This window comes from Microcebus murinus, chromosome 28 (genome assembly GCF_040939455.1).
Source record: "Microcebus murinus isolate Inina chromosome 28, M.murinus_Inina_mat1.0, whole genome shotgun sequence".
NCBI lineage: Eukaryota > Metazoa > Chordata > Mammalia > Primates > Cheirogaleidae > Microcebus > Microcebus murinus.
The window spans coordinates 11,142,327-11,166,347 of NC_134131.1; the positions used below are offsets into that span (position 1 = coordinate 11,142,327).

At 50.2% G+C, this 24,021-nt stretch overlaps 1 protein-coding gene across 1 annotated transcript in view; it reads left to right on the plus strand.

Moving 5' to 3' along the window:
* The window catches only part of ITPR1 (inositol 1,4,5-trisphosphate receptor type 1), a 351,525-nt gene that overhangs the window by 184,836 nt on the left and 142,668 nt on the right, over positions 1-24,021 (plus strand). The window contains exons 30-37 of the mRNA XM_075998552.1: positions 593-730; positions 5,587-5,712; positions 9,589-9,789; positions 10,645-10,896; positions 13,828-13,953; positions 17,163-17,291; positions 19,786-19,906; positions 21,839-22,023. Of these exons, the coding sequence (XP_075854667.1) occupies positions 593-730; positions 5,587-5,712; positions 9,589-9,789; positions 10,645-10,896; positions 13,828-13,953; positions 17,163-17,291; positions 19,786-19,906; positions 21,839-22,023 (1,278 nt within the window). The remainder of the gene's footprint in view (positions 1-592; positions 731-5,586; positions 5,713-9,588; positions 9,790-10,644; positions 10,897-13,827; positions 13,954-17,162; positions 17,292-19,785; positions 19,907-21,838; positions 22,024-24,021) is intronic.

The window sequence follows — 24,021 nt, forward strand, 5'->3', positions numbered from 1 at the left end:
GCAGTCTTTCTGCAGCTGCCCCGCCTGCTGTTGAGGCCCTAACCCGGTGCTTGTTCTGGAAGGCGTGCTCTCAGCCGTGCACGGATGTGGTTTGTTGCAGTCGACAGAGAAGCTACGTATTGCAGGGATGCCCTCCGTTTTAGGGGTTTTTGTTTTTTGTTTTTGAGACAGAGTCTCGCTTTGTTGCCCAGGCTGGAGTGAGTGCCGTGGCGTCAGCCTCGCTCACAGCAACCTCCAACTCCTGGGCTCAGCGATCCTCCTGCCTCAGCCTCCCGAGTAGCTGGGACTACAGGCATGCGCCACCACGCCCGGCTAATTTTTTGTGTATATATATATTAGTTGGCCAATTAATTTCTTTCTATTTATAGTAGAGACGGGGTCTCGCTCTTGCTCAGGCTGGTTTCAAACTCCTGACCCCTAGCGATCCTCCCGCCTCGGCCTCCCAGAGTGCTAGGATGACAGGCGTGAGCCACCGCGCCCGGCCCGTTTGGGGTTTTTAACGCACCGGGATCCCTTTCGTCTCCCTGCCCCTCGCGGTCCTTTTCGGAGCTCGAGTGCCGGCGTTGCGAGCTGGTCTCTTTTCCTCCGCCAGATCCTGATCCGGCTGAGCAAGCTGTGCGTGCAGGAGGGCGCGACGGTGCGGAAGAGCCGGAAGCAGCAGCAGCGGCTGCTCCGCAACATGGGCGCGCACGCCGTGGTGCTCGAGCTGCTGCAGATCCCCTACGAGAAGGTGCGTGGGGACAGGCGCCGGCCTCCCTGGCCTCCCCGGCCTCCCGCCCACGCGCCACTGGGGCAGGACACGCCGCTCCCGTGGCCGCAGAGCCGGCTCGCGTGGCTGACACGCAACAGCGCTGTGAGCGCGCAGCCTCACACCCGTGAGCAGCCTCGTCCGCAGCTTTCAGATCGTATCAAGAAAGAGGAGTCCAGACAGAGTCTCCCTCTGTTGCCCACGCTAGAGTGCCGTGGCGTCAGCCTCGCTCACAGCAACCTCAGACTCCTGGGCTCCAGCGATCCTCCTGCCTCAGCCTCCCGAGTAGCTGGGACTACAGGCATGCACCACCACACCCGGCTCATCTTTTTCAGTGTATTTTTAGTTGGTCAATTAATTTCTTTCTATTTTTTATTAGAGGTGGGGTCTCACTCTTGCTCAGGCTGGTCTCGAACTCCTGACCTTGAGCGATCCTCCCGCCCTGGCCTCCCAGAGTGCCGGGATGACGCCCTCCTTGCTCCCAGCCAGGTGGGGTGGAGACAGCGTGGCCCTCTCCCGGACAGTCACCGCACAGCTGCACGTGGGCTGGTGCGCTGGTTTCTCCCGCGGTCTCTGTCGAGCAGAGCGGCCCCCCCCTCAGCGCGGGTGCAGGGACGGAGCTTGCCGCTTCTGAGGCCCGCGCTGGCACGCGGCTGTCGGCTCGGGTTCGCATCGACCCCGCGACGCCTTGGTCTGGGTCACCCTGCCTGTCGCCAGGAGCCGCTGCGCTAGCATCTGCGCTGGATTTGGAGGGCAGGCCGGGGAGGTGCTGCCCATCTTGCAGGCTGTCGAGCCGCTTGCGAAGTCGTTCCCTCAGCCCGCGGCCGCCGGGGGGCTTCGAGTTTGTCCTCGTGGCGGTTGAGGACGCCGAGGCTTGGGGTGGCCGAGAGCCCAGGGCTTACACTCGGGTTTCTGGAGTTGACCAGCGGCTGCCAGAGAGACCGACTTGCTGACGGAGGCTCCTGCCCAGTGCTCGCAGGGTGCCGCGCGCTGTGCCCAGGCCTCTGTGCTTGGTAGGCATGTCGTCCTGGAGACTCGGGGGCAAGATGGGTGGTGCTGTACCCCGCCCCCCCCACTGTGGATGTTCCAGAAGGTTCCCTGCGAAGGCGCCTCTTCCTCCGTCACAGGACCACGTCATTCGGGCTGGTCAGGCCTTTCAGCAGCCACAAATGAAGCGCAGGCTTCGTTACTCTTGGACAGCTCAGGTCCTTGGCTGACTTGCCAGTAGCGCAGGTGTGCATGGCGTCCAGACTGTGTCTTGCGTTCGGACCAGAACCAGCTAGCTGGTCTGTCCCCCCTTTGTGTAAAGAACACGAGGGGATATTTCGGTGACCACAGCGTTGTCTTAAAATAGCATCTGATTTCTGAGAGGCCTGCGTTCATGTTACAGGTGACCAGGTTTGGTTGGAGTTGGTGGCTCAAAGGCAAAACGTGTGTGAGTGTGTGTGTGAGTGTGTGTGAGTGTGTGTGTGTGAGTGTGTGTGTGAGTATGTGTGTGAGAGAGTGTGAGTGTGTGTGTGAGTGTGTGAGTGTGTGTGTGAGTGTGTGTGTGAGTGTGTGTGAGTGTGTGTGTGAGAGAGTGTGAGTGTGTGTGTGTGAGTGTGTGAGTGTGTGTGTGAGAGAGTGTGTGTGTGTGTGAGTGTGTGTGTGAGTGTGAGTGTGTGTGTGTGAGATAGTGTGTGTGAGTGTGTGTGAGTGTGTGTGTGAGTGTGTGTGAGTGTGTGTGAGTGAGTGTGTGTGTGAGTGTGTGAGTGTGTGTGTGAGTGTGTGTGAGAGAGTGAGTGTGTGAGTGAGTGTGTGTGTGAGATAGTGTGTGTGTGAGTGTGTGTGTGTGTCTGAGTGTGTGTGTGAGAGAGAGTGTGAGTGTGTGTGTGTGAGTGTGAGTGTGTGAGTGAGTGTGTGAGTGTGTGTGAGTGTGTGTGTGTGTGTGTGAGTGTGCACACGTGCTTTTCTGCGTTTGCTTTTGGACGGGCTCAGACATCCCAGTGGGGAGGACAGTGGAGGCCCAGCAGGTAACCGCTTGTGATGTGCCATGTGATGTCAGTGCAGCTTTCCTGCCTTGTAAAGATCCACTTCCCACCGCAGAGGCTCTTCAGTCGCGTCGTGACAGTCACCTGTGTGCTGGCTGACCCTTCCTCAGCAGAAGGATGGAGGTGTGCAGGGCTGCTCCGTGTCGCCTCTGCCAGCCCGCAAGGGCTGTCGGTCCCCAAGCTCCGGTTTCATGGAGCTAGAGCAGGCGTCCTCGGACTACGGCCCTCGGGCCACATGCCGCCCGCCGAGGACATTATCTGGCCCGCCGGGTGTCATTGCCGCCCTGCCTGTCCTGCTCAGCAGCCGACGTGCCCTGGGCCGCAGTGCGCATGTGTGGAACGTGGGCTGCACTCTCCAACGGCCTGAGGGACAGCGAGCCGGCCCCTGTTTAAAAAGTGTGATGATCCCTAAACTAGAGGGTTCACCCGTCCCCCTGTTAATGAGAGGCCCTAGCTCTGCCGTACTGGGACATGCTCCTCCTCATGTCCTCTAATGTGAGCGCCGTGGCGTCAGCCTCGCTCACAGCAACCTCAGACTCCTGGGCTCAAGAGATCCTCCTGCCTCAGCCTCCCGAGTCGCTGGGACCACAGGCATGCATCACCATGCATGGATAATTTTTTCTGTATATTCTTAGTTGGCCAATTACTTTCTTTCTATTTATTTTTTTTTTAATTTATTTCTCCTGTTTTGGGTGGACTGTCCAAGCTGGTAGGTCAGATTCTTTCCTTGACTTCTTCGCAGATGTGTCCTGCTCTCTCAGAGTTATGTCTAGACCAGGGCTTTGCAAGCCACAGACAGAGGCCGCGTCCCGCCCAGCGCCTGTTTCGTTCAGCACGTCAGCGAGGAGTGGTTGTTACATTACAGAAAAAATAGTTACCCGGGTACCTGCATAGCATCCTTGATTTTTCCCTCTTGACCCACTGAACCTGAGACGCTTATCGTCTTGCCTTTCAAGAACGAGTTTGCTGACCTCAGTCTAGGCCAGAACCAATAGGTGACACGTACCAAGTAAGAGCTTTCTGAGCGCGTCGTGTGGGTTCTCTCATTTAATCTTCTTCACAGCCACGTGAAGGGTGCACTTTTATGATCGCCACTCGACAGGTGAGGAAACTGAGGCCCTGAGAGGCTGAGTCACTTGGTCCAGGTCACAAAATTGTGGTGGACACAAAATAATGTGTCATTCATTCCATCTGGGAGCAGAGCGGGACGGTCTGGTCTCAGGGCTGCATCCAGGCCGCCGTACCCGCTGCCTCCCAGGGGAGGCGGTGGCCGCTGAGACTGGCGTGGGCTGTGCGAATATGAAGGGCGATTTCCATTTTAGGGGTTCTTGCTCCCTTTGTGCTGTCTTGAGTGTTTGCTTGTTCAGAATTGGGCAAAACGGCAGTAGATTTTATGCCTTTGTCTTATTGCGGGATATTTAACACTTCACAAATACTGAGTGTGTTCTTTTCACGTGTGCAGTGAGAGTCACGTCATTTTGTGTGCGAGAATCACGCAGTCTCCCGTGTGAAATGCCGCGGCAGGTACTGTACCCATTTTGCAGATGGGAAAACGAAGTCTTAGGTTAAAAGTCATCCCTGAGGTGGCGAGGGAACGAGTGAGGGCCGCTGCGCCTGCCCCAGTTTATAATCTAAGGAGATTTCCGCTCTGCCATTGTTCCCTGCTGCCGGAAGTTACGAGCCACTGGTGTGTCACAGCCAGCAAGGCCGGGAAACAGACCGGGAGCCACGAGAGTGCTGCGGAACCGGCTTCTATCACGCCGGCGGGCTCAGAGGGGTCTCGCCTCCAGAGTCTGAGCAAGACGGGGTCTGAGCCTGGTGGCTTTTATAGGTTACAGAAGCAAACGGTTACAAGGTCTGCAGGAGCCCGGTGGCCCTGTCACGTGTCACTCTGCAGTTCCTTAGTCGTGCCGTTTCGCAGTTGTGCACAAGGCGGGCATCTGGGCAGAGGGCGCTCTGCGGTTGCTGATGCTAGTTTGCAGTTACGCGCTACTAGGAAGGGAGGGGAATTCTCCCTTGCACTTGGGCAACTCAGAAAGGTGAGTTTGGCCAGTGACTGCTCTCCATCAGTGACGGAGTTGGCCCCTTGTCCTGCTGTCAGTCCCCGTTTGCAGAAGTGCCGTGTTTCCCCCAAAATAAGACAGGGTCTCATATTTATTTTCCCTCAACAAGACACCCTAGGGCTTATTTTCAAGGGATGCATTATTTTTTTTAAGTACGGTACAACAATCTACATTTATTCAAATATAGTTAAGTGGTCTTCTACTGCAGCATCATCCTCACTCTCCAAACCCCATAGTCCATCCTGAATGTCTTGAGACTCTGTCCCCGATCTCTCCTGTGGAGCACTAGAGCTCTCACGGGGCGGATGGGAAGGGCTGCTCGTGTTCTTTCCCGCTCCGCGACGACACGCACGGGTTGTGCAGACGCTGCGCAGCCACGCCCGGCACTAGGGCTGATTTTCGGGGTGGGGCTTCTATTGCGCATGTGCTTAGACATCCCGCTGGGGCTTGTTTTGTGGGTAGGGCTTATTTTCGGGGAAAGAAGGTAGGAGGTTCCGAAGTCTCAGGCGTTGCTGGGCAGGGGACCCCCAGAGGCTGTCTGTTAGCTGCCACTCTGTGTGGCTCTCCTTGTCCCCCAGTGACATCTTCGTCTTCATCGACGAGGCACAAACAGGTGACTGGCTGCTTTTCGGGGTCGGCGGATCAGCCCTGAGCGTGCGGGTCCCGGGCAGGCGCCTCCCGCCTCCGTGTTAGCAGAAGCGATGGATCCGCTGATCCGCCCTGTCCTCCGTCTCCTCCCTCGCAGGCCGAAGACACCAAGATGCAGGAGATAATGAGGCTGGCGCACGAGTTTCTGCAGAATTTCTGCGCGGGCAACCAGCAGAACCAAGCTCTGCTGCATAAACACATAAACCTGTTCCTCAACCCGGGGGTAAGACTCGAGGCCTGGGTGCGAATCTGAGCGGGGGAGGAGGGGGCAGGAAAGAGGGAAGAGGAACAGCTTGGTCTTGTGCTTTTGTGGCTTCTGGGGCTTTTAAATAATGTGTCATTCATTCCAAATGGGAGCATTTTTGCCATTATCAGGAGGACATAAATGCTCCTCATCTTTTGGGGGCATAGGGTGGCCACGGGGTGGGAGTGGAGGAAGGAGGAAGGTGAGTGGAGCAGTAAGATGCATTTCTATGTTTTTCCTAATGACATCCCTCGCTGTATTGAATTTCAGCAACATGGAAGAGCTAAGTCTCACTTTCCAGGCACAGCTTCCTGAGATCATGCATGAAGTTTTCTGTTTCTACAAAGACATAATATAGTCATAAAAAACATGGCCACATCTTAGTTTGTTAAATACGTTTTTTAAAATGTGTGTGTTATATATTTTTTAAAGAATAATGATGCCACACTACACATTGTCTTGCATTTTGTCTTTTGCATTCAAGATACCTTGGCTGCCTTTGAAATAAAAGATATTTAAATGTTTCTCATTCTTTTTGATGGCTAAGTGACATTGCATAGAATGGCTGTGATTTTTTAAAAAACCATTTTTACATTAATGGACAATTAGGCAATCTCTAGTTTTTGACTTTGTAAACAATACTGCAAAGGGCATCTTAGTACATGTGGAGGTTGGTGCAAAAGTAATTGTGGTTTCAGCGTTGTTGAAATTTGCCATTTGATATTGGAATACATTCTTAAAATGCTATGTTATACATCATTTTAATGTGCATTTCTCGCTTTATGTTTTTTTGCTAGTGACTTACTACTTGCTGTTTGTTTTATGTCTATTTTAAACTATGGAGGTGATGTTAGACAAGAAGCAAATCCGAGCAATTTTCTTATTTGAGTTCAAAGTGGGTCGTAAAGCAGCAGAGGCAACTAGAGACATCAGCAACGCCCTTGGCCCAGGAACTGCGAATGAACATACCCTGCAGTGGGGGTTCGAGAAGTTTTGAAAGTGAGACAAGAGCCTTGAAGGTGAGGAGCGCAGTGGCTGTCCGTCGGAAGTTGACGTTGACCAGTTGACCCGTTGAGAGCAGTCGGTGAAGCTGACCCTCTCACCAGCCATGCAGGAAGTTGCCGCGGAAGGCAGCATCGGCTAGTCTACGGCTGTTCGGCATTTGAAGCAAATTGGAAAGGTGAGAAAGCTCAGTGAGCGGGTGCCTCCTGAGCCGACTGAAAATCAAAAAAATCGTCATTTTGCAGTGTCGTCTTCTCTTGTGCCCAGCAACAGTGAACCATTTCTCGATCGGATTGTGATGTGCGACAAAAAGTGTATTTTATGTGACAAGTGATGCAGACTGGCTCAGTGGTTGGACTGAGAAGAAGCTCCAAAGCACGTCCCGAAGCCAGACTTGCACCCAAAACAGGTCGTGGTCACTGTTGGGTGCTCTGCTGCCGGTCTGATCCACCACAGCTTTCTGAATCCCAGCGAAACCATCGCACCTGAGAAGTCTGCTCAGCAAATCGATGAGACGCACTGAAAACGGCAGCCCCTGCAGCCGGCACTGGCCACCAGAAAGGGCCCAATTCCTCTCCCCGACTCTGCCCGACTGCGCATTCCACAAACAACGCTTCACGAGGGGAGCGAATTGGGCCGCGAAGTTTTGCCTCATTTGCCATGTTCGCCTGATCACCCCCCGACTACCCCTTCTTCAAGCAACTGCACAGCTCTTTGCAGAGAAAATGCTTCCAAAACCAGCAGGATGCAGAAAATGCTTTTCAGGAGTTCGTGGAATCCCAAAGCACGAATTTTGACGCTACCGGCATAAACAAACTGATTTCTCATTGGCAAAAATGTGTTGATGGTAACAACAAATGGTTCCTGTTTTGATTAACAAATAGGTGTTTGAGCCTAGCTATAATGATTTGAAATTCACAGTCCAAAACTGCAATTACTTTTGCACCAACCTAACACATAGATACGTACAAAAATACACTCATTAGTACTGCTAACACTTTCTAGAAAAAGGATTGATGAATTGTAGGGCCATACAGGTTCAGCAGCCCGAACCTGAAAATCAGAAATGCTCCAGAGTTTGAAACTTTTTGGGTGCTAACATGATGCTCACATTTCAGATTTCGGATTTTTGGATTTGGGATGCTCATCCGGGAAGGTATAAAGCAAAAATTATGAAATCCAGAACACTTCTGGTCCCAAGCGTTTCAGATGGGGGATACCCTGTTTTCATGTTAAGAGAAAGAAAAGGCAAAAGATAGAAAGATTTAGAGCCTCTCCCTCACAGCAAATGTCAAATTTAGCAACTCTGGGTAAAAAGTAAAAACAAAGCTTCTAGACGATTATATACTAACATCTTCAGGACTGTGTTATAGGCAAAGTTTTCTTACGCAGTGTGCAAATAACACTAATTATTAAGGAAAATATTGATAAATTGGATTTCTTTACAATCAAAAGCTTCTGTTCCTCAAATGACACCATTAGGAATATCCGAAGGCAAGCCAGAGAGTGAGAGACATTTGCAAGCGTGTGATCAGAGAATTCATATCCAGAATGTGTGTAACAGACTCCAAAAAGTCAGTGAGGAAAAAGACAACCCACTTTAAAAACTGGCAAAAAAAAAAAAACTTGAATGAACACTCCAGGGTATCCAAATGGCCAATAAATGTGACAAAGTGCTCAGCGTGATTAGTCATCAGACAAATGCAAATGAAGTTATATATATATGCACTTTAAGACAGGACTAAAATTAAAAAGACTGACAGTACGAAAGTGTTGGCAAGGACATGGAACAGCTGTGACTGTGGAATGTAAGTTGCTAACATCTTTCGAAAGCTGTTTGGCAGTGTCTTCTAAAGCCAAACGTTATTTATACTCCGAGACCCAGCAATTCCGCTCTCGGGTGTAAACCCAGGAGACATGCTTACGCTACGTTTACCGGAAGACGTGCACAAGGATGTGTAGAGCAGCTGCATTGTAATATTTGTAATACTAGTAATGTCGCTGCTTATCCAAACTGTAGGACCCAAATGCCCATCAGTAATAGATAAACACATCGTCAAATGTTCGTGCCCTGGAGCATACATATCAGTGAAGAACAGGGCGTGAAGTTCAAGAACAGACAGGGCTCATCTATGGTAATAGAAGTCAAGGGAGTAAACTATGGGCTGGGGCATAAACAAGGTCTGTTTTATTTCTTTTCTTTTTTTTGAGACAGAGTCTCACTTTGTTGCCCAGGCTAGAGTGAGTGCCGTGGCGTCAGCCTCGCTCACAGCAACCTCAGACTCCTGGGCTCAAGTGATCCTCCTGCCTCAGCCTCCCGAGTAGCTGGGACTACAGGCATGCGCCACCATGCCCGGCTAATTTTTTCTATATATATATTTTTTTTTTTTATTTTTTCTTTTTTTCTTTTTTCCCTAAACACATACAGCTACAAATCTATATATATTTTTAGTCGGCCAATTAATTTCTTTCTATTTTTGGTAGAGACGAGGTCCCCCTCTTGCTCAGCCTGGTCTCGAACTCCTGACCTTGAGCAATCCTCCTGCCTCGGCCTTCCAGAGTGCTAGAATTACAGGCGTGAGCCACCGCGCCCGGCCCCTCTGTTTTGTTTCTCAATCTGGGTGCTAATGTTCCCTTTTTAATCTGTTTGGTTGGATTCCACTGATGTGCTTACTTTCTGTGCATTTGTTACATGTCTCTGAAAAACCCGTACCGAGAAAGAAGGCGGCACGAAAGCAGGAGTGGAGACTCACGTCTTCACGGGGCTCAGCGCTGCTTGTGCTCGCGTCTCTCGTCTGTCCTGTCTTCCGTTTGCCCTTCTGACCTGCGCTCTTGTCCCCACTCTCGCGCCAGATCCTCGAGGCCCTGACGATGCAGCACATCTTCATGAACAACTTCCAGCTCTGCAGCGAGATCAACGAGCGGGTCGTGCAGCACTTCGTGCACTGCATCGAGACCCACGGCCGGAACGTCCAGTACATCAAGTTCCTGCAGACCATCGTCAAGGCCGAGGGGAAATTCATTAAGAAATGCCAAGATATGGTCATGGCCGAGGTGACGACCGTATATTTCTGTGTTACCTTCATCTGGTGCTCTGTAGAGATTTTAAGATTATTGAATGTTGTCTGTGTGAACTTGCGCCCTCTGGGGAGCTGTGCGCGGAAGGGCAGGAGAGTAACTGCGTGTGATCGCTCCTGTTCGTGAGCTTGACCTAGGTGTGGTAGGTGTAGGTGACAGTCTTTTTATTTTTGAGACAGAATCTCCCTCTGTTGCCCTAGGCTAGAGTGCCATGGCGTCAGCCTCGCTCACAGCAACCTCCAACTCCTGGGCTCAAGCGATCCTCCTGCCTCAGCCTCCCGAGTAGCTGGGACTGCAGGCATGCGCCACCATGCCCGGCTCATTTTTTTCTATGTAGTTTTAGTTGGCCAATTCATTTCTTTGTATTTATAGTAGAGACGGGGTCTCGCTCTTGCTCAGGCTGGTTTCGAACTCCTGACCTCGAGCGATCCTCCCGCCTCGGCCTCCCCGAGTGCTAGGATGACAGGCGTGAGCCACCGCACCCGGCCAGATGGAAACTTTTAAAACAAGAAAAAATATACGGCCTAATTATCAGATTTGGAAAGACAAGTGCAAGCTTGCAGTCTGTGCTTCCACTTGGGACGTTAATGCAGCTTTTCTTTCCCTCTAATATTTTTTTATGGCCACTGTGGATTAGAATTCTGACGCTGAAGGTTTTCCCTGCTCACTTCCGTAAGCGAATGAAACCTGGGCGAGTTAGGGACGCAGGAGTAAGACTGGTGCAGGAAGGCGAGTGCCAATGGGACACCCGGCTTTCTCGGGGATAGACCGTGTCGCTCCGCCCCCACCCTGCCAGCTTGTGGTGTGAGCAGGGCCTGTCCTTTTCCGTAGCTGGTCAATTCTGGCGAGGACGTCCTGGTGTTCTACAACGACAGAGCCTCCTTCCAGACTCTGATCCAGATGATGCGCTCGGAGCGGGACCGCATGGACGAGAACAGCCCGCTCATGTACCACATCCACCTGGTGGAGCTGCTGGCCGTGTGCACGGAGGGCAAGAACGTCTACACGGAGATCAAGTGCAACTCCCTGCTCCCGCTGGACGACATCGTGCGCGTGGTCACCCACGAGGACTGCCTCCCCGAGGTGAGGGGACCCCCCTCTCGCGCCTCTCTACGAGGGGGTGGGGCCGTGGCGGGCGGGGAGGGTCGCGGCGGCTGGCCTAGGAGCCCCCGTCGCCGGTCCAGCGCTCATCCTACGGTGGGATGTCGGCGCCGCAGCGGCGTGTCCTCCAGCCCTGATTTCGTCTGAAAGAACAAGGAAGTCAGTCTTTTCCTTCTGCTCCTTGAGGAGAGCCGGGAGGGAAGCTTCCGCTCTGCAGGAACTAACGCGGCTGTTGAGCAAAGAGGGGGGGCCCCGAATGAATGAATGAACCTCTCAGAAACGGGGTCGAGAGTGGGTTGCGATTTCCTGCCTGCGAGTGTAGACTTGGTCTGTAAGTTAATCCTTTAAAGCACAAACTCTTAGGCTGGGCGCCATAGTGGCTCACGCCTGTCATCCTAGCACTCTGGGAGGCCGAGGCGGGAGGATCACTCGAGGTCAGGAATTCGAAACCAGCTTGAGCAAGAGCGAGACCCTGTCTCTGCTAAAAAAAAAAATAGAAAGAAATTAATCGGCCAGCTAAAAATATATATATATATATGGAAAAAATTAGCCGGGCATGGTGGCGCGTGCCTGTAGTCCCAGCTACTTGGGAGGCTGAGGCAGGAGGATTGCCTGAGCCCAGGAATTGGAGGTTGCTGTGAGCTAGGCTGATGCCACGGCACTGTAGCCCGGGCAACAGAGTGAGACTTTTGTCTTTAAAAAAAAAAAAAAAAAACTTCTGCAGAAATAATGACTGACCATTATAAAAAATTTAGGAACTACAGGTAATCAATAAGAAAATAGAAATAACCTATAACTCTACCACTCATGATGAGTAACTAAGTTTCGAAGTTAATTCTTCCAGGCTTCTTTTTTCCCTACTCATAATGCTAGTTATTAACAAAAATTGGATCGTATAATAGAGTATATGTTTTTGCCTTGTATGTTTTACAATATATAAAATTAACTTTTTTTTTTTTTTTTTTTGAGACAGAGTCTTACTTTGTTGCCGAGGCTAGAGTGAGTGCCGTGGCGTCAGCCTAGCTCACAGCAACCTTCAACTCCTGGGCTCAAGCGATCCTCCTGCCTCAGCCTCCAGAGTAGCTGGGACTACAGGCATGCGCCACCGTGCTCGGCTAATTTTTCTATATATTTTTCGTTGGCCGATGAATTTCTTTCTATTTTTATTTTTTTATACTTTTTTTTCTTTTATAGTTACGACTTGATGTTTTCAGTATCTTTCTGTTTTTAGTAGAGATGGGGTCTCGCTCTTGCTCAGGTTGTTTTCGAACTCCTGACCTTGAGCGAACCTCTTGCCTCAGCCTCCCACAGTGCTAGGATGACAGGTGTGAGCCACCGTGCCTGGCCAAAATTAGCTTATGTTTTAAGTGGAAATATTATCAGATTCTTTAACAGTTTTTTTTTTCCATGTGTTGGTTGTGTAAGTAGTATCTCATAGTGGCTTATTTTGTTTTAAATCTTGGAAGCTTTATGGAGATGTCTACATTCCATATGATTCATTTAAAATTCAGTGGTTTTTAATATATTCACTGGGTTATGCAGTCACCGTCACTATCTAATTATAGAATATTTTCTCCACCTCCAAAAGAAGCACCATGCCCGTTAATGGTCACTCTGCATTTCCTCCCCAAACCCCTAATCCTAGGCAATGGCTAATCTTTCTGTACATGTGGATTTGCCTATTTTGGACATTTCCTATAAATGGAATCATACAATTGTGGTCTTTGCGACTGGATTTTTTCACTTAACGTGATTTCTTTCAAAGTTCATGTAAGTTGTAGCGTATGTCAGTGCTTCACTCCTTTATGTTAAATAGTCCGTTATACAGATACACCACATTTTGTTCACCCATCCATCAGTTGATGGACATTTGGATTGCTTCGACTTTTTGACTCTTGTGAATAATGCTGCTATGTACATCTGTGTACAAGTTTTTGTGTAGACACATGTTTTCATTAATCATAGGGGCTTTAATTTCTATGTCCTAATTCCTCAATGAAGTTGAGCCCCTTTCTATGTGTTCTTTAGACACTTGATATTCCTTTAAGAAAATATCCGATAATGGCTGGGCACACAGGCTCACGCCTGTAATCCTAGCACTCTGGGAGGCGAGGTGAGAGGATTGCTCAAGGTCAGGAGTTTGAAACCAGCCTGAGCAAGAGCAAGACCCCGTCTCTGCTATAAATAGAAAGAAATTAATTGGCCAACTAATATATATAGGAAAAAATGAGCCGGGTATGGTGGCGCATGCCTGTAGTCCCAGCTACTCAGGAGGCTGAGGCAGGAGGATCGCTTGAGCCCAGGAGTTGGAGGTTGCTGTGAGCTAGGCTGACGCCACGGCACTCACTCTAGCCCAGGCAACAGAGTGAGACTCTGTCTCAAAAAAAAAAAAAAAAAAAGAAAATATCTGATAAGACTTCCTACTTTATCAGCTAATAATTCTTAGAAAAGAAGAAAAAAAACGAATAAATAAATGGAAAAAAAGACTTTCTGCTTTTTCCCCTGAGATGTCTGTTACATGCACAGATCTGTAGGCATTCCTCATTGCTACATGCATTGCAAACATCTCCCACCTGGTGCCATTTAACTATTTTTTTTTTAACAATGCCTTTTCATGAACAGAAATTCTTAATTTTAGTGTAGTCCAACTTGTCCCTATTGCATGATCAGAGGTTTTTGCCTCATTCTTTATTCTGAGCTCACAAAAATACTCTCTTCCTAAAGCTTTATGGTTTTTCATTTTATCCTTGTGAATTTCAAATATTAAAAAGAAAATGATAGATAGGAAAGTCGGCAGGGGAGCAGAATGACCGTCTTTCTTGGTCCATCCCTCTCACCGTGAACGATGAAGCGGCTGGCCGGGTGCACACCTACCGGGCTGACTTTTCAGGAAAGCTTGTTTGTATCTTGCAGGTTAAAATCGCGTACATCAACTTCCTGAATCACTGCTACGTGGATACCGAGGTGGAAATGAAGGAGATTTACACCAGCAACCACATGTGGAAATTGTTCGAGAATTTCCTTGTAGACATCTGCAGGGTAAGGCTCTCTGGAATCAGGGAGACAGAGGAAAAGAGCGTGTGTGTGTGTGTCTGTCTGTCTGTGTGTCTGTCTGTGTGTGTCTGTCTGTGTGTGTCTGTCTGTCTGTGTGTCTGTCTGTGTGTGTCTGTCTGTCTGTGTGTGTGTGTGTCTGTGTGTGTGTCTGTGTGTCTGTCTGTGTGTGTCTGTCTGTCTGTGTGTGTGTGTGTCTGTGTGTGTGTCTGTGTGTCTGTCTGTCTGTGTGTCTGTCTGTGTGTGTGTCTGTCTGTCTATGTGTCTGTGTGTGTGTCTGTATGTCTGTGTGTGTCTGTGTGTGTGTGTCTGTGTGTGTGTGTCTGTGTGTCTGTCTGTATGTGTGTCTGTCTGTCTGTGTGTCTGTCTGTGTGTGTGTCTGTCTGTCTGTGTGTCTGTCTGTGTGTGTGTGTGTCTGTGTGTGTGTCTGTCTGTCTGTGTGTGTGTCTGTCTGTGTGTCTGTCTGTGTGTATGTGTGTGTGTGTCTGTGTCTGTCTGTCTGTGTGTCTGTCTGTCTCCTGTCCCTGTGCAGACATCAGGAAAACAGCGGTGTCATCTCCACTCTCGTTTGTGGCATGAGGGGGCATTTATGACTGTTATCCTTCCTAATGTCCTATTTCTTCTTACCTTTTGTTCTTGTCTGAGAATAGGTTTTATTTATCAAGCTTCAGGGGGGATAGGTTATTTCTGGTTTCCTTCTTACTAAATTTCAGAATATTAAGGGGGTACAAATTTTGTAGATTACACGGATGACTTTTGTAGAGCTCGAGTCCCAGCTAAAGGGGTGCTAAAGGCATGAACGCTTAACTAGTGTTCATAGCGCCCATCAGGTAGGTTTTTGCCCCTTCGCTGGCTGATTTCCACTGAGTTTCACAGTTTCTGGTTTTCATTAGACCCCTTGTGGATTGATTTGTCAATGATAAGCTGGGCCCATTAAAGCGGTATGTGTGAGGATTTCTTTTGCTTGACAACACGTCTGTGCGTGAAGAGCAGCTCCCCGAGCTCGGGCGTTCATCTCGGGCAGTCTGGAGTGGAGGACTCTGCACAGCAGAAACCTCCCGTTTGTTGCTTTCCTGACCCCGACTCGTGGTGGCCTTTGTGACGCGTGATTTGGTTTTGCACTGAGCTTGCCACAAGGCTCCCACACCGCAAAGCACACGGTGGATTTCGTGTGAGTTTTGTGGTAGGGAAGTGAGGAAGATGGTAAGATTTTTTTTCAGAGAATAATTGTGAAATGCGTTGCAATTTCAGACACAGTGTGATGTTAAAAAGAAAAACAAAAGGAACATTGTACAGTAGAATTCTAGAACATGGTATTATCTGCTTGATTGTGCAGTTGGCAGTATGAGGAAGAAGCCTGCGACGGCTGTAATCAGTTGTGGGTGTCACAGACAATATACTTTTTAAAAAAATTTCAGATTCCTTCTAGTCTTTGAATCCCGTTAGTCTAGGAGTTTAGGCTTGGAATGGGAGGCCTACTTTGTTTCTTTAAACCAGGGCTCTGTGAAGTTTTCTGTAAAGGACCACATAGTAAATAGGTTCTGTCTTATGGGCCATTTGTCTGTGTCACAACTACTCAATTCTGTCTGCAGAGCGTGAAAGCAGCCATGACAGACGGGCATGGCTGTGTTCCAATAAAACTTTATTTATAAAGACAATCACCAGCCCTTACTTTGCTCTGATCCCTGCATTATTAAATTGTTCAGAAATGCTGTAAAATCAGTTATCAATTTCATTCTTCGAATGTGTTCTCAAACCGCTGAGTATTTAAGGTCAGACCACGAATGTCTCTTAATAAAATTTGATTTTTTTTTTAATCCTTCACTTCATTTTCTTTAGTATAAGCAATTTTATATTTCAAATTGCAGAACTAATAAATTTGGTAATAAAACCTGATTTGAAGAGGTCAGGAGCAGTGGCTCCTGCCTGTAATCTCAGTACTTGTGAGAGGCTGAGATGGGAGGATTTCTTGAGGCCAGGAGTTTGAGGCCTGCCTGGGCAAGATAGTGAGACCCCATCTTTAAAATAATAATGATAAAAAAATTAGCCAGGTGTGCTGGTGCAAGCCGATAGTCCCAGCTGCGTGTAGTCCCAGCTACTTGGGAGGCTAAGACGGAAGGATTGCTTGAACCCAGGAGTTCAAGCCTACAGTGAGCGATGATTGAGCCACGATGGCACCCCAGCCTGGGCAACAGAGCAAGACCCTCTCTCTTAAAATAAAAAAACAAAACTTGATTTTAAAACTTTTGTTCTTTAACCCTATAAATGGCTAATGTCATTCTAAGCAGCCAAATTAAGTAGGTAGAGCATAGATTAAATCTTAGCTGTCTCCTCATCCCAAAACCTGTGTAGTCAGTTATTCTGACCCATGGTCTCCTATTTTGAACAATGTTTTGTATCAGGAAAATTTTTATTGAACAGAGGAGTGTCATGGGATTGCAGGCTGTCATGCATGCTGGACCTCAGTTGGATTTGAGACCGTGGCCTACAATACAAGAATGGCTGACCCAGGAGGGCAGTTAACTGTTTTTTCTTTTTTTGAGACAGCGTCTCACTCTGTTGCCCAGGCTAGAGTGAGTGCCGTGGTGTCAGCCTCGCTCACAGCAACCTCAGACTCCTGGGCTCAAGCAATCCTCCTGCCTCAGCCTCCCGAGTAGCTGAGACTACAGGCATGCGCCACCATGCCCGGCTCATTTTTTCTATATATATTAGTTGGCCAATTAATTTCTTTCTATTTAATAGTAGAGACGGGGTCTCGTTCTTCCTCAGGCTGGTCTCAAACTCCTGACCTCGAGCAATCCTCACACCTCGGCCTCCCAGAGTGCTGGGATCACAGGCGTGAGCCAGCACGCCTGGGCGGCGGTTAATTTTTAAGGGAAATTGGAGGCCTCTGTCGTTGTTATTATCACGCCTCTTACTTCGCTGTGGGGTTTTAGGGTTGCCAGACCGGGCAGGAAGTCGCGAGCGAAGGCCTTGTTGGGCCCACGCCAGTGCTAATGCTCTGTGACTCTGCACCGCCACGTCCAAGCTGGTCTGCTGCTCTTCCCCCACGGTTCACTGTGTGTCACTGTCATCTCTTCAGGGAAGAGACACTGCCCGCAGGCCTTGGCTTTCCGTTGTCGCGGGTCAAGGCGGGGCTCAGATGTGTCCGTGGGTCGGGGTGGGTTTGGGCGCGAGGCTTCCCGCTTGTCCCGCAGGCTTGCAACAACACCAGCGACAGGAAGCACGCCGACTCGGTTCTGGAGAAGTACGTCACCGAGATCGTCATGAGCATCGTCACGACCTTCTTCAGCTCGCCCTTCTCCGACCAGAGCACCACGCTGCAGGTGGGGCGCCCGGCCCGGCGAGACTGACACCCGCGGCTCTGGCCTGCTGCCCACGTGGGAGGGAGGGAGCAGCCTCTCCTCTCGGTGGAGGGAGGGAGGGAGGGAGGGTGGGAGGGAGGGCGGTGGAAGGAGGGTGGGAGGGAGGGAGGGAGGGCGGTGGAAGGAGGGTGGGAGGGAGGGAGGGAGGGCGGTGGAAGGAGGGTGGGAGGGAGGGAGGGAGGGCGGTGGAAGGAGGGTGGGAGGGAGGGAGGGAGGGCGGTGGAAGGAGGGTGGGAGGGAGGGAGGGAGGGCGGTGGAAGGAGGGTGGGAGGGAGGGAGGGCGGTGGAAGGAGGGATGGAGGGAGGGAGGGAGGGCGGTGGAGGGAGGGAGGGACGGAGGGAGGGCGGTGGAGGGAGGAGGGAGGGCAGTGGAGGGAGGGAGGGAGGGAGGGAGGGAGGGCAGTGGAGGGAGGGAGGGACGGAGGGAGGGAGGGAGGGCAGTGGAGGGAGGGAGGGAGGGCAGTGGGGGGAGGGAGGGCGGCTCCTACAGGATCTCTGGGATAAAGAAGCGCCTGAGGGTGTTTCCTTACACTGGGTGGATCTATTCCTTGTTGATTTTCCCCTTAAAATCCTTTCCTTTGTTTTTTTTTTCTTTTTGAGACAGTGTCTCTCTCTGTTGCCCAGGCTAGAGTGAGTGCCGTTGTGTCAGCCTTGCTCACAGCAACCTCAAACTCCTGGGCTCAAGCGATCCTCCTGCCTCAGCCTCCCGAGTAGCTGGGACTACAGGCATGCGCCACCATGCCTGGCTAATTTTTTCTATATATTTTTAGTTGGCCAATTAATTTATTTCTATTTATAGTAGAGACGGGGTCTCGCTCTTGCTCAGGCTGCTCTCGAACTCCTGACCTCGAGCGATCCTCCCGCCTCGGCCTCCCAGAGTGCTGGGATGACAGGCGTGAGCCACTGCGCCCGGCGGCATCCTTTGTTATTTTTCCCCCTACCTGTGTCTTCTCCGTCCCTCCCCAGTCCTGGAGAGCAGCTCTGAACAGATGTGAGCATATTATTAACGCTTAACTTCTTTAAAAAACTTAACGACACCAGGAAATGCCCCTGTAGCTGGGAGTGTGGGCTTGGAGCGGGTCACAGGTGCTGCGCAGCGGACGAGGACTCACCTGGCCGCGACGGGCTGTGGCGTCGCCCAGCCCCCGGCACCACTGGGGACCGTCTTTGCTCCCGGCGCCTCCTGGGGTCGTGCAGTGCCCAACCCACGACCCTGCCCTTCTCGGCGTCCTCCCCGTGCCCAAGAGCCGCGGGTCCGTGGGTCCGCGGATGTTTCCGTTATTTTTTTTTTTTACTTGTGAAAAGTAACTCTTCTGTTTACAACTCCCGTCTGGGCTGCTGCCTTGGTGTCTCACCGCCGGCCTGTTGGCACGGCTGAGCGGTGGAGGCCGAGCTTGGTCTCCAGCGGGCCTTTGCTTTACAGTTCTGGGCCTTTGCTTTTCACAATTCCGACACGAAGGTCACTCCTGTGTCATAGAATGGTTACTGACGCCCAGAGGTCATGCGTGCAGTTTCTGGCACGTTACTATGACTTAATAAATGGAAGTTGTCTGAATCGTGCTTATAGGACGAGTTCTGAATTTTTAATTAAAATCCTTTTTCTTGCCCTAATATTTTCCATTGTTTTTCTTTGATCTCAGAAACCTCTTCAGAGTTTTCCAATACTGACTTTTTTGTTTTGTGAGCTCTCACTATTTTCTGGAGGGGTAGCTATGCAAGTCTTCTGTTCCTAAAGCAAGGATGGATGCAGTAGCTCACTGTAAACAGCTATGTTTGCCTTGCAGGCCCACAGCTGCTCTTTGGATGGAGACCGAAATTCACATTTCTTAGTGCATTCAGAGAGCCTGTTAAATTGATTAAGTGGACGTCTGAGTTCTTTCTTTAAAACGAATACAAATCTATACCTTCATAAAAAGGAATAAATCCTCCCATGTCGTTAACTTCCAAGTACTCATCCATAATGAATGGATATTTATCAAGAGTAACCATCAGAATTCTCTCGTCTGTCAACAAAGACGTTGCCAGAAATAAAGAAGTGGCCTTACAGCGGAGACCCACTTAGCAGCTTGTTTTTGCTGGCTAAAAATATGGGTGCTAGTCATAGGACAACGTCTGGCAGGGGCTGTGGGGTTGATCTACCGCATCCGCTTCGTTCATGTGTTGGGCAAAGCTAAAGCTCAGAGAGGCGAAGTGATTTTGTGCAAAATCACGCAGCTAGTCCTGGACGAGAATGGCCGTCTTCGGCTTTGACTCCACTGCTCCTCCTAGTGGCCAGACTTAGATAGCATCGAGTTTATGCATTGCCTTAAAATGCTGCTTTTTGGGTCTTGGCCGGGCAACTTCTGGAATCCAGCAAGGCAGTCAGTGTCTGTCTCCGATGAGATCACCAGTGATCTACAAATAAAAGTCATCTTCTCATGTCACGCCTCTCTCTCTCGGCCTCTCTCTCTTGCAGACTCGCCAGCCGGTCTTTGTGCAGCTGCTGCAGGGCGTGTTCAGGGTTTACCACTGCAACTGGCTGGCGCCGAGCCAGAAGGCCTCCGTGGAGAGCTGCATCCGGGTGCTCTCTGACGTGGGTAAGGGACCGGGTCGGTTCGGATAGAACGTGGTGGAAACGAATTGCCCAACAGCAGTAAATCTGGCCACTTGTTCTAGCTCTTCTAAGGTTGCACACGAGACAGGAGGTTGCAGAGCCAGACCCGGAACCCAGGTCTTCGTGATTCCCCAGCCGTTTTATTTTTTAATCTCTCCCAAGCCAGCGTCTCCCAAAGAGCCAGTGGATCCCAAAGTAACACAGGCCTTGAAAAACAGGATTCTGGCCGGGCGCGGTGGCTCACGCCTGTCATCCTAGCACTCTTGGAGGCCGAGGCGGGAGGATGGCTCAAGGTCAGGAGTTTGAGACCAGCCTGACCAAGAGTGACACCCCGTCTCTACTAAAAATAGAAAGAAATTATATGGACAGCTAAAAATATATAGAAAAAATGAGCCGGGCATGGTGGCTCATGCCTATAGTCCCGGCTACTCAGGAGGCTGAGGCAGGAGGATCGCTTGAGCCCAGGAGTTTAAGGTTGCTGTGAGCTAGGCTGACGCCATGACAGTCTAGCCCTGGGCAACAGAGTGAGACTCTGTCTCAAAAAAAAAAAAAAGGAAAGAAAGGGAAAAAGGGAAGGGCTGATGGCAGAGAGAATGCCCTTACCAGACCAGACACTCTGTCTCAAAAAAAAAAAAAATACAGGATCTGCTGGTTACTTTTCAGGCAACTCTGGGCAAGTCACAGCACACACAAGTGTATTCACAAGGAGGGACGTCCCTCCTTCAAGGGACATTGTTTAGTCCAGCAAACGTATCTGACCACGTGGAAACTGTTTTTTCCTGCAGAGCACCTGTGAAGTCCCAGGGCACGCCATTTCTGAGAAAGTACACTCTTCCCTCTGCCACCGTTTTCATTTCCTCTCCGTCCCTCCTCCTGTCTCACCTCTCACTGGCAGCTCTGGAAGGAAGTTAGGACGGTTGCTTCTCCCTTCACCCAGACTTTATCAGACAATATTACTCTTCCCCTTCCTTGACCCCTATGCATGCTATGCGAAGGGCTGAGCTTCCTGCCGGCCATTGAGAAGAAAGTAACCCGCCTGTTAGTAGCTATTTGGATTCCTGCAGACAGCAACCAGAAGATCAGGACAGGCGTGGTTCTTAGCACTGCTAGTGGCTGCGTCCTGCAAGAATAGATTGTGTTTATTAGGACCTGTTGCCTGATTCCCTTTACTCTTGCGTGGTGTGTGGGTGTCTTTTTTATATTTATTTATGTGGCAGTACTTCACACTAGAAGATTATTAGGCTTTCATTTATTTATTTATTTTTGAGACTGAGTCTCACTTTGTCACCCAGGCTAGAGTGCCGTGGCATCAGCCTAGCTCACTGCAACCTCAGACTCCTGCGCTCAAGCGATCCTCCTGCCTCAGCCTCCTGAGTAGCTGGGACTACAGGCATGCGCCACCATGCCCGGTTAATTTTTTCTATAAATATTTTTAGCTGTCCAGATAATTTCTATTTATAGTAGAGACGGGATCTCGCTCTTGCTCTGGCTGGTTTCGAACTCCTGACCTTGAGCGATCCTCCCGCCTCGGCCTCCCAGTGTGCTAGGATTAGAGGAGTGAGCCACCGCTCCCGGCCTGTCCTCATAATTCTTAAAATGCACGAACATATCAGCAACCCCGAGAAGCCATTCATTGAGGAAACTCGCTGAACGTGAACTCTGACTTGCCCACACTCTGTGACCTCAGAGCGGCTTAGCATTCCTTGGAGCTACCGTCCCCCAGAATTCACACTGGGAAACCTTGGCGTGAACGATGGTGGAGTAGAGTTGAGCTCCTCAGTCTTCACATGCAATAGCCACGCAAGAAGGCACGTTACAGGCGTGGAATGAAATCTGCGTGGTGGGGGCTGGGGAGTCGAGCTCATCTCTCGACCACAGAAGTTGGGGTCTCACGTGTTGTCTTCCTCCTATACAGCTAAGAGCCGGGCCATCGCCATTCCTGTGGACCTGGACAGCCAGGTCAACAACCTCTTCCTGAAGTCCCACAACATCGTGCAGAAGACAGCCATGAACTGGAGGCTGTCCGCCCGCAATGCCGCCCGCAGAGACTCTGTTCTGGCAGCTTCCAGAGACTACCGGAATATCATCGAGCGACTTCAGGTAATGCCTGGTGCTGCTAGCCTGGCCTCAGGTGGCTGCCACAAACAGCAGTGAGGCCTGGGGCCCGAGAATGTCCACACCAAGGGCCATAGGGAGGTGTGGAGGGGGGGGTGACAAATGTCACAATGTATGAAGGGCCAAGAGTGCGAAGCTACTTAGGAAGAAAAAGTTCCCGACAAAGTGTTGGTTTTTAAAGGTTATTCATAGATTTGTAGATGTCTTTGTGAAGAATGGGGACTTTGATCTTATAAGAAAGGAAAATTTATGTATTATGAGGAATGCTTAGAATAAAGGCATAAAGGTTCCATTTTTTCCATCACTCTGGGATATTTAGACCCTTGAATCGGCAGGTAAACAAGTGCAGTGATACCCGAGAGGAGTTTTGTATCAGACTGAGTCAGATGAAAATAAAAATAACGCAGTTCTAGCTGGATGACATGCTTTGTTCTTGACACCTACCCGGAGATCTGCTTTCCTTTCGTTAAAGGGAAGGGTAGCAAGTAGTAGATGGATGTTAAACGCTTAAATGGAAGTCTTAACGTTGTTATGTTTTTTTTAACAAGCACCTGAAATGGTTCTCTCACAGGTAGTAGACGGACCCCAGTTTGGGGGTCACAGGTCCTTGGATGAGCATGGCACGGTGGTTAAGGGTGTGGTCTCAGGCTAGTGCCTGGGGCAAAATCATGGCTCTGCTGCTCAGAAATGGGGTGACCTGAGAAGTTGCTTAACTTCGCTGTGTTTCAGTTTCCTAATTTGTAAAATAGGATAATAGTACCTCGTGGGGTGATGTGAGGATTTAAGGGCGCTGATGACACATTGCAGGTATCTGTGTCTCGTGGAACAGGTTACAACAGTTAAACTTTATTCTCTTTTGCTGCTCTGCGGTTGACTTGGCCCGGTGGGGCGTTTCTCACTCAGGGTCTTTCGGGAGGTCGCATTCAGGTGGTGACTGTGGTCGCACTCATTGTGACCTCTTGCTCGCTCACGTGTGTGGCAGTTGATACCGGTTGCTAGGTGGGCTCCCAGATGGAGCTGTTGACTGACTCATCTGCTGATACATGTGGCCTCCCCATGTGGCCTGGGCTTCCTTACAACATGACGGCCGGGTCCCAAGACGAGCATTTCTGGAGAGAGAGAGACAAGTTTGAACGCTTTGTCGTCTTTGTGACCTAGCTTCAGACGTCACACAGCGTCACTGTGCTGTGCCGTGTTGGTCAAGGTAGTTTCCGAGGTCCGCTGAAGTTCCAGGGCAGGGAGGAATGTAGATCAGCTCTGGATGGGAGGGATGTCGGTATCCCATTGTAAGAACGCGTGAGATAGGATCTATTGTGGTGGCCACGAATGGAGAATACGACTCAAAGCACCTGGAGCAGTTGCTGGCATGTAGCGAGCACTCAGTTGAGAGCTACGGTTATTACCACTATAATAATTACTGTCAGTAGGCCATCAGTCCCTGTGAGGTTATGTAGCTTACCCCTGTCCACAGCCTCACGCTAGGACTAGGAGGGTGGAAGGGTGAGCAAAACCAGAAATGGTATTTGTCTTCGTTGTGTCCCACGTTTTGGAGGGGAGAGGGAGAATAATTTTAAGCATAAAATGATGAGAGGTACCGTGTGACAGAGGAGGGGAGAGCAGATTCCGAGGAAGAGCCTAACCTTGCCTGGGCTCGGGGCGTGGGAGTCGGGACGCTTTGCGGAGGAAGTGACGTCTGAGCTGACCTCAGAAGGGACAGCGGGACTTAGAGTGAAAGGAAGGGAAGCAGCAGGTGTAAAGGCCGTCAGGCGGAAAAGACGGTGCATTCCAGAGACCAAAGGGAGGGCGGTGTGGCCGAGCCCCCACGGAGCTGGGGGTGTCGTCAGGGTTTCATGCATCGAGTTCAGAGATTCATTCGGGGTTGCAGTGGGCCATGAGGACGCGACTGCTCTCTACCTGGGGCGACAGGGCGAGACTCTGTCTCAAAAAAGAAAAAATGAAAAGAAAAGCATTCCAGGCTTTGTC